Raw genomic sequence first — 10,528 nt, forward strand, 5'->3', positions numbered from 1 at the left:
CTCCCCATGTCCTTCTGACTGCAGAGGCAGGTTTGATTCATGTGGCATGGTCAGAGCAATGGATTTGGTTTATGTTTCAGCTCCAGCTGCAGTGATCAAGTGCAGGTCCAGCACAGCCTTATCCATGGCATTTGCACATCCTACCATCTCTTTTCCTGATTCTTTTTTTTTCCTGCTCTTGTCCCTTCCTTTTTCTGCCCTATTTTTACCTAGATAAACTGCCTGCCCCTGTTTGGGGTACATTTGTACCCAGAATTGTTATTTCTGATACTATTCTGTAGATAATTTTGGATTTATATGGTCTCACTGATAGAGTTACCTAGCCACTGTTGGTCTTGCAAGATTCTGCTTTCCAAAAGTTCCCCAGTGCTCCGTGCCAGTTACCTGTGAAGTTGTTTCTCACATAATTCCTCCTTAACCACTTATGAAATCCAGCCATCCTGTACAATGTTACTTGCAGGTTTTGTCAGCTTTTCATGCTGATATCTACCACATGCAACAATTTCTTAAGTCATGTTCAAATATTTTCCAGACCTTATTCAGTGAGCTTAACTTCAGGCCAGGGGCCTAATCAACAACTTGGTCATTTGCCAGCAGCACTAGCAGCCCTCTCAGTAAGTCATATGCAGAGACAAGTGGAGTTGATCCTGAATCCATTCTACACTAATTCTGAAAAAAAAAAAAAAAAAAAAAAAATCCTATGGAAGTGCTTTCTCTGTTTAAGAATAGCTCTTTCACACACTGTTTGTCCTTCCACTGAAGTTGATGGAAAGGAATGCTTTCAGAAAGGCATCTGTCTTCAGCAGACTTTTATGCTTTTCTCGCTGTCAATCAGAGACCTGGAAACTCCACTCCTTTTTTGTTTTGAAAATAATCCTGAAGACACTGATTCACACAAGTTGTAGCCTGATTTGCTCATGTGTATTTGTGGTTGTAATTTAAAGCAAAGCCTCTTTTGTGTAGGATGGTGAATCACTTCTTAAAATTACTTAAGTGTCCTAGTAAATTTTACTTCTTTATTTCTTTAAATAATCAGGCCATAGCACTGATGGCACTAAAAATTAATTTCTTTGATTATACTAAATGGTTATTGTTCAGACAGTAGATATCTTTTTAACATGGAAATTTATAAATGCAACTATAGTTTAGTTCTGTTATCTCATTTTATACCTTCATTTCTGATGCAGACAAAGTTATGATATTCAGATTGTGGCTGTGGTGGACCAGACAGGATTTAAATCTGGTAACATTCTTGATTTAAAGAATCCATTTTTTAGGTAAGAAATGCTTTTGACTAAAATATACCATTATATTTAATAGCTTAAAACAGAGTGGTGAAGTCTTGAATGTCAGAAAGCATACCTACTAGGCATAAATAAGTTTCTGACCTCTCATGGTTTATTTTAGTTTTACAGGTGTCAAGGGACTATTGTTTCATATTATCCGTGAGTTCTTAATTAATGCATTATGCCATTCAGACTGTGTGACAAAGAGCAAAAGGAAATGGTTTTTTAAGATCCATATTGACTTAGTGGTGTGACAAAAATAGTAGAATTGGACAGAATTGCCCAGTGCTGCTCTGCTTTACTGATTAACAGTATCCCCAGTGCAGAGCTTTCTTCCTGCACCACAGGAATGAAAGAGGGAAAGGGCAATTCTGGACATTTTTGGCTCCCTTAGAACAGTTCTGTACTATTTCTATATAAGGTACAAGGTAAAAAAAAAAGTCCAGTCTCTTACTTCTGTGGAGACCATGGCCGGAGTAACTACATGTGAGCAGAAGAAAGCCTTTGGCTTTATAAAACAGGCAATGTGAGATTTGATAGTATTTTACTCTTCTTGCACAGCTGCAAATCTAGACAAAAAGACTTGCAATATGAATTTGAAACCACTCTGCATTTTAGTAAATCCTCTTAATATTATAGGGGACTGACTCCTTAGCCTTATTCCTCTGAGGCTTCTCTGACATACATTGGCTGTTGTGCTACAGTATGTTCCATTTCATGAGAGTCCTTATTAAATATAAAAAAACTGCCAGCAGTTTTTACTCAGAGCAAAATGAGAAAAGGTACATTAAAAAAATGTATTTACTATGCTTAATTCAGCTAATGTTGTAAGCTGTGAAGAACTATGTTGTACTATAACTGTTTTATTCTTTCATCCATTTTTAGGTATGCTTAGAATATATTGTAATACGGCATCTGAAAAGCAGAAATGAGATTCTCACCAAGGTGAATAACCAATGAAACTGAAATCAGTTCAGTTCCTAGTAGGCCTATTGGTCCGTGTGTAAAATCATTTGTAACTGTACATATCTGTAATAAAAGATTTTATGCAAGTAGCACAATAAGGGGATACTGTGGTTCCATCCTTTTTTTTTTTTTTTTTTTTTTTTTTTAACTGAAATGTGCCAAGGCTTACATTTATAGACCTAAATTGCAACAGACTTAACTTTATTCCAGAAAGCTCATTTGATATTGATCAAGAAGAATTTACTTCTTTTTTTCTGTTTACAATAAACTGACATTGGTTCAGATTTTGAAGGTTTTTTTTTTTTTTTGAGATTACTGTTACTAATATTCTAGATTAGCAAACAAAAGCTACCTCATGTTTATGTGTGTGATATATTAAAAAATCTTTGAGTAATAGGCACTGTCAATGCTTTCAAATTTCAGCACACGCTTCCTGATGTTTCAATATACTTGGTGTTACATCTTCTAGCTCACTAGGACAGTGTGTTAAATAATTTCATTTTCTCTCCGTGGACAAATTAATTTGGTTCACTTTAAGACATGAACCTAAAATCATCTTGCTTTTTAATACCCTTTAAATGTTCTGTGATGGCTCTATTCACACCAGTGTGTAACAGGACATATTCGTAAACTACTTCCAGAATAGCGTAAAATAAAAATGCAGTGACAGGATATAAGTAAGATTTTTGCTTTTTCTGTAGCTCTGAGAACTGCTGATATTCCGAAACACACATTTTTGGCTTCCGTAGCTAGAGAGGGAGGAGACTAAAGCCTCATTCTGATGAGGTCTTTCTCTAGACAGTCTTACTCATAAAGAACACAAAGTGGTTTTATAGACTGTACTTTTATTTCGCAAAGTGAAACTTTTGAAAGGATGAATTAATAAGCTATAGTCAGAACAAAAAGGTAGGGGTAACTTTATGACCAGAAATATAATAGCAATTACACCTCTAGAAAGATATAATCAGGCTTTAGCCTTCTACATGCTGTTGAAAAGGCCAAGCAAAACTGACCCTTCCCTCATAAAGTAGATGCAGGATTTGAACAAAAGACCTTATCAACTTTGGACTCCTTCTGGGAGCAATTAAGACACAGCTGTAGTTTCAGGGGTTTTCTCAAAGTCTACAGCTATTTAATGATCATTTTAAAAAGTTCATAAAATTATGAAAAGTAGTCCCTAAAGTTGTGAAACCTGTTAATCTAACATGAACTACTTTATGATTGAGACCATGAAATCACTGAAGTTAGTGCAGCCTTACTCATCAGAACGATGGTCTAGTCTATCTTAACGAGGTATTTCCAGTAGCATTTAATGCAGCAGGTCTGAGACTCCTGGCATAAAAATGTAGTTTGCGGAATAAAATATTGTTACACGTTTTTGTTATACATACTAACCCATATGAGTAGTATTTAATGTTGGTTGCTGCCTAGAGGTGACAACAGGAACTATTTTAACTTGTGAAGGCAGTGCAATGACATTTCTAAGGCAATGTCTGATGAATGACAACATCTCTACATGTTACATTTAATCTGTACAGTTGAATGGGAGAAAGCCACAAACTCGAGAATATACAAATCCACATACGAGACAACTGTTAGTCAGTTTGCCACAACTTGGCAGATTTTTATATGAATTTTGAACCTAAATTTTGCTTATAGATTTGTCCTGCTGACCTGCATGTTTCTCTGGATATGGGATGTCAGTCTCAAACCTCTTCTAGAATTCATCTATATATTGAGAACTTCTACTTTCTATAGGCAGAAACCTCATGTTGCGAATTTCATGTAGTTATCTGAGTTGCTTTGCTCTGCAGTCTTTTAAAGGAAGAAAGTAAAAAAGAAAAACAATAGTGGTAGCAACAGACAAAGATGTCAGGTTGTGTATGTTTATTTAATTCCATCTTTTTAGAAACGATTGCTTCATCACACACTAGCTAGTGTAAATAAAGTTTCACAATAGTTGCCACTTTGAAGTAATTTGGTTTATTCTGCAAAACTAGTATTTGTATTTCTATTTAAGGAGTTTCCAGATATGCTAGAACTGAAGAGAAGATTGACATTTGGTGCTGCACCATTCACAGTCAGAAATGCAGTTCTGTGACTGTCTTCATTTTCTCATAATTTGACGTTTTCTTCTTTCCTGCTTTGGTGATAATGAAGTATTTAGATGCCTAGCTTTAAATTAGTATAATGTACTGTTTTAAACGCAGAGGATATTTTTTCAGGATAAATATGAGAATATATTTGTAAAGTATTTTTGAAAAACATGACAAAATATTTCACTGATAAAAATGCTGGTGTTTTGAATTTTTCTAAGGTCAGCAGTAATGAATGCTGAAGAAATTGCATTGATCAGTGGCACTCAGTTCAAGAGGATATAGGGAAACTAAAAAAAGCTCTGGGGACGCAGGAGACAAGAGTGATGTTTTGATTTAGCAACACTGAACTTGAACAGATCTGACTGCACTATGAAATACAGCATTTCCTCACTTACAGTTAAATAAATTATTTTCTTTAAAAAGTGGCAGATTGTCATGCATCCCATAGATTCAATAAGCTACACTGGGAAGACATTGGGTATCATATAAAGGAGCTGTGAATTTTGGTGGATCTAGGATCATTTTGAAAGTCCATCTTTAAGAAATTACCAGAGGGAAAAATACTTTTAACAACTTATTAATCAACAATTGCATTTGATTATTTTTCCCTTCAACCCGGACAGAGGGAGAGACATTTAAAGTTTCGAAAGCATTCATAATTGCATAGTGATACCTTCTTTATAATACCCAAGACAACTGTGACACTCAAAAGCAATCTTGTTGCATCTGGAAATAACTGTAATGAATCACACAGTGGAATTAGTGTTAATTTCCTTAGTTAAGTTTGTAAAAGTTGTGTTTTGTTCTCAAGCTGCATGCATTCAGAGGTTGGGGGGGGGGAAAGTTTTTTAGTCTTCCCTAAGCCATCATTTGTGGTGTATATGTTTTTTTATTTTTCTTGACTAGATAATATATTTTTACAATTCTGCATTGATGCAAGTCCAGAGTTAAAACTGAGGAAGAATAAACTGTGAAGATGAGAAGGAGCTGAAGAAGACAAGAGTCAGTCCAATGGAGGAAAACAATTCTGTAAGAGTCTTTGGCTAGGAAAATTAATTTGTTGCTCAAGAACCTAAATGTTACCCAAATTGCTATTAGCTATTTAGCTTCAGTTCCCAAGGTCTGACCCACAATGCAGTTGCCCACATTCAAATGCACAGAAGTAGTTACAGGAAAAACAAATGTATTGAAAGAAACAAAATTTCAAATGAAATGGAGTGGAAAGTGTAAAGATACCATTTTTTTTTCCTAGTGACTGTATCCCCGTTGAATGGCTAGCCATTTATCAGGTATCTAATACTGCAGCACAGAATAGGAATGTTGGCGTGTTAACTTACAGGAAGACTTAAATGTGCATTCCTTAGCTACCCAGGGAGTTGCCAGATCTGGGATGAATCAGGATAACTGCTGTGAGCAAAAGCACTGATCAACAACACTGGACCTTATGACAGTAAAAATTCTCTTCAACAGACTCTCTGAACAACAGCCAGTGTTCACAGTTTTCACTTCAAATCACTGTGTTTTATGCAGTCAGATTTATGATGAACCGCATAGATGCCACTACCTCTTGTATTTGTGAAGAAATCCCAAGAAATCTTAGTCTTTTTGCTAACACTTTTTTGGTGGTGGAAGGGGAAACAGAAAGTTATTTTTAGTTTCTAGGCTTACCTGCCAGAGCTAATGAGACACAGATCCTCATACATTAATACAGTAACACTGATATACACAGTAATAAAAGATGATAGTGCCGTAGCTTATACAACAAACTCGAATTAAGCAAACACCACAGTGCTCAACCTGGTACATTCCTTAAAAAAAACACCCAAATAGAACAAGCATCTTCCTTTGCTAATATATCAGATAACTGGTAGGTGTCTATTCAGAGTAGAAAGAAGGATCTAGTTTTGCCACAATTCAGGTGGATTTTTCAAAGAATTTGAAGTAAACGGTGCTTTCCCAAGATAAAGTAAGATAAAAGATACTTTATCTTTTCCAAGATAAAGTAAAGCAGGCCTTGGCATGGCAAACCTGTAGATCAGAAAGCACTCATGATCTTTTTATGGAAAACAGTACAAGAAGAAAAAGCAGCAAAATGTGCCAGCCTTCACTCACAATATTCATCTATAATGCTGAACTTCAGAAATTCTCACACGTTCTCCCAGGAACACTGATGGTACGATATAAGAGTCTTGTTCTTTGGCACACACCATCCACCTTCAAAACAGTAACTTCAGAAACAAGAATGAACAACTGCAGTTGAGTGTTTGGAGTCTACTTCAAAAAAAAAAAAAAAAAAAAAAAAAGAACTCATTGGAAAGGAATTCATTGAAGATTCTCATGTAGAAGAAACACTTTGTCAGGTTGATTTGCCCCAAAACAATGGCAAATGAGCATTATCAAGATGCCTGGGAAGCCTTCCCTCTGCTTTTCTTCATAGGTGGCCGATGCATTAGTTTTACCACTTCTATCAAGTGATTATTCTATGGAAAATTATCAGAAGCTGAATCCTCTCTCACGAAAACACTCTTCAGTAAGGAAGTCAAACACCATGAATGCATGTTAGTTTGTGATACACCAGATATCCCAGAACAGGCACTAATTGCTGCTTAGAATTCACCACTCCTTCAGAAATGCTTCTTATCTTTTTGAGCAATGACTTACTTACACTTGCACTGAATTCTAAGTGAGCCGAGAAGTTAAAAATCCCAGCACACATACATTGCTAAGAGATCACAGGATGTTTATGATGAATAGGCAAAAACAAAACAGGGTGTAGACAGCTGAGGGGCAGATATTTATCCTTGGCCCCATTGCCTGCTTGTTTATGGGATAGTCTTAAATAGCCAGGCTTGCTCTTGCCACCATCAGGGAAAAAGAATTGAGATGTGGAGGCTGGCAATTCTTGCTGTCAGGGAAAGGGATGGTCACTGATAAAAATGTTATGTGCTGTCATTGTTTACCACTCGACAGCAGGAGTAACTGGCCTCTCCAGTGCACTCAGGAGACACCAGTTTCAGATTATCTCTAGCTCTTCATTCTTAGGGATCCTTTGGGGCAGTGAAATTCAGTTACACATCAACTGGCAGTAAAAACAGGAAGTTTTTGCATAGGAAAAGGGATGGATTTAATTAGTCAGAGCAAAGTGTACTCCATGTTGCTGACTTGCTTAATGATCATCTCTTACGCAGTCTGTAAAAAGTGATACTGAGAAGTCATCCTTGGTACAATGCAGCTGGATCATCACTAGCAGAAATGGCTTTGGCTGTGTCTGTAGCTCAGAGGTCTGTCACACTCTCTAGGAGAGGAGATGGAGATGATGAATTGAAAGACTGAACTAAGATGATGCTCCCTCTAGCAAAGATCCTGAAGAATGACAGGAAAGGAGCAGCTGAAAGCCATGGTAATCAATCCATTTAGGAGGACAGCAGAACAGTCTGTTTCTTCAGAAATAATGTAAATATAAACTGAGTCAAGGTGCACTTAGCTGTCTTCATAAACTGAGTACCACCAGCACCATTTAAAAATGAAAATGAAATGAGGCAGTTTTAGCTGTTGTCTATGGCAGTTACTCTCGTGCTGCTTTGGCAATAGGGAAAGTCAGGTGATGGCTGTGGTTTCACTCCATTTCCCTTACAGCTTTTCAGGTCACCTTCAGAGGCCTTGTCCAAGGAGGCTCACTGAAGAGAGCAGAGCAGGCCTGACACAAGCCACCAGAGAGCATACCATTGTTGCAGTGTTCACTGCAGTTGCCTTAACAGGAAGGCTAAATTCATTGTGCCACAGAGCCAGAATATTTTTAGATAGTGAAAACATTCAGATAAATGTCAGGTTAACAAATGTATAAATAAAAATCTTCCCGTTACTGCTTTCTTGATATCCTCTATAGACAATACAGAATTTTGTTGTGGCTAGAACTAGATAAGCAGAAATACTGTAATTCTGTGAACCCTTATGTAACATGAAGTGTGTGCTATTTTAAAATTTGTTATCTTTATCACAGTTCTTATTTCTTCAAAGTCTCCTAAAAAACAAAATGGTATGAACTTTAGCACAACTGAAATTACCAAAGATCTCTCTGAACTGGAAGCCCATGACAGAATAGTGTAGTGTCATGCCAGGGAGTTAGCTCCAACTCTAAGCATGCTAGTGCTGTTTCTGCTACTGACACAGCAATTTTATTGTACTGACAAATCTGTATGCATGTGGATGCACTGTTTGAAAATACTCTAGACATTTTATGGTGATCTTGTCCAGATTGTGACTATACAGTAAAACATGTATCTTGGGATTCTTGCTGCTTATTTTTGCAAAGAGCTGGTTCTTTTTTTGTTTTTAAAAAAATTAGCAACAGGACCACATTTTTAAAGGAATCCAAAAACATATTTGTGATATGAAGATGAAAATCATGTGTTTGAGAAGCAATACATAGTTATGCAAGTAAGGCACAATTTTAGAATCTGTAAATAAATCTGCATCTTGAGACTCTTAGTAGAGAAGCAAACTGATGAAAATGAATTTCACCATCACTATCTTGTATGCAAATTACAGATTCACTTTTCTGAATTTTAATCTCTTGGTTTCATTTTAATCATTTTTATTTTCATGGAATTAATACCCAGAAAAACAAGAAAAATGACATGAAAACATCTGTGCTATACCATGACTTTCAACACATGCTGGAACACCCTAGAGACCTGAGTAGGTCAAGAGCTATCCTCTACAACTACAGTCTATTTTTAAAATATCTGACATTATTAAAAAAAAATGGTAAAACTTGTAAGCTGATTCACTTGAAATCTCTGGTTGACTTCCAAAATTTTCACTGATTTCTTATCTGAGAGATATTCTTTTACTATTATAGCAAATAAACTGAAGGTAGCAATATATTTTCTAACTGTCCATCTTCTTGGAAATAAGCCACCAAAAAAAAAAAGGAAAATAACTATAGGTGTGAAAAGACATCTCAAGTATCAAAGTAAATTGTTTCAAAAAATGAAGCAAATCATTTGTACTGAGAGTATGGAACCCTGTGAAATTATGCCCTTGATTTGATAAATCAAGCTTCAGACTACGCCCTCACTCTTTTAAACCTTCAATTTTGATGTAAATATGACAGACGCTATGTTAATGCTTCAAGGAGCATTTATACCCTAATTCTCCAGTGACTGTTCTTTTCTATTTTGCAAGCTACTATTGAGTGCTTCCCAGAAGAGGACTAAAAGAAAAATAATAGTATCATCAACTGTACTGAAGAAAAAAACTTTTCTCCATCAAGTAATTTCTCCATCATTTCTCTAGCCAAATATATTTAGACAGTACTAAAAAAGTATTTAAGGTCTGACTTCCTTTCATAACTACTGAAATGACACAAGTATAACAATAAAAACATTTATGTGCAAGGATTCCCTTTCCATTTGGAAGTGGTGACTTCTTTGAACAGCTGAATATGAGAAAACGGTGACACCGACATTTCACACAATATTTGCATCACTTTGAAGTGATGACTCCATCTGGTGTTCTGCAGCAGTACTGTTGCGTAATTTGTATTGCAGTTTGTTACCTTATTTTTAAGCCAGGATCTTAAATTCATGCTGCACGTTGAGCAAACTCGAGCGCAAAAAGATGGCTGCAGGTCTACTGGCCTAGCTATGAGAAAAAGCAACAGATGCGACAGAAATATTAAGAGTGAGGCAGCACCGGTCGGAAGGCAGGGCTACCAGCTTCCTACTCTTTTCACGGCTAAAGGGTAAGCGCTACAGAAAAGGGCATTTTCGAGGAAGAGTTTGAAGCACGATCCCAAGGACACCGCCGAGAAGACAGTATCTGCCGGCCGCCGCGGTGAGGCGAGGTGCGCCCGCCTTACGGCCCCGCGGGGGCACTTCGCGCCGCTTCCTCACGGCGCCCAGCCTGGCCTCGCCCCCGCAAGCGCCGCCATTACACATCCACGGAAAAAATCGCTCCGACGCAGCAATCTGCCCCGGCAGATCTGCCCCCCGTCCCACCTGGCGCAAAGGGCTACCAGACGTAACAAATCTTCCTTTTTCTCCCCAGACGCAAAAACCCCGTCACGGCCAAACCCTCGGCACTCCCTCTCCACGCAGCCGCCACCACCCTGCGCGCACGGCCGTTACGCCGCCACACGCGCGAAGGGCGGTGGGAGGCAGTGTCTCTAGGCAA

At 37.5% G+C, this 10,528-nt stretch overlaps 1 protein-coding gene across 5 annotated transcripts in view; it reads left to right on the forward strand.

Moving 5' to 3' along the window:
- The window catches only part of LOC134153221 (histone-arginine methyltransferase CARM1-like), a 68,972-nt gene extending 64,237 nt beyond the window's left edge, over positions 1-4,735 (forward strand). For 2 of the 5 annotated variants that reach the window (XM_062599199.1, XM_062599200.1), the window contains exons 12-13: positions 1,188-1,277; positions 2,172-2,350. In XM_062599199.1, coding sequence (XP_062455183.1) covers positions 1,188-1,277; positions 2,172-2,181 — 100 coding nt within the window. In that variant the 3' untranslated portion in view covers positions 2,182-2,350. Of the gene's footprint in view, positions 1-1,187; positions 1,278-2,171; positions 2,351-4,569 lie in introns of those variants that run through there. The other 3 variants (XR_009961132.1, XR_009961134.1, XR_009961133.1) reach the window with 3 other exon arrangements.
- The last annotated feature ends 5,793 nt before the right edge of the window (positions 4,736-10,528 follow it).

This window comes from Rhea pennata, chromosome Z, assembly GCF_028389875.1.
Source record: "Rhea pennata isolate bPtePen1 chromosome Z, bPtePen1.pri, whole genome shotgun sequence".
Classification (NCBI taxonomy): Eukaryota; Metazoa; Chordata; class Aves; order Rheiformes; family Rheidae; genus Rhea; species Rhea pennata.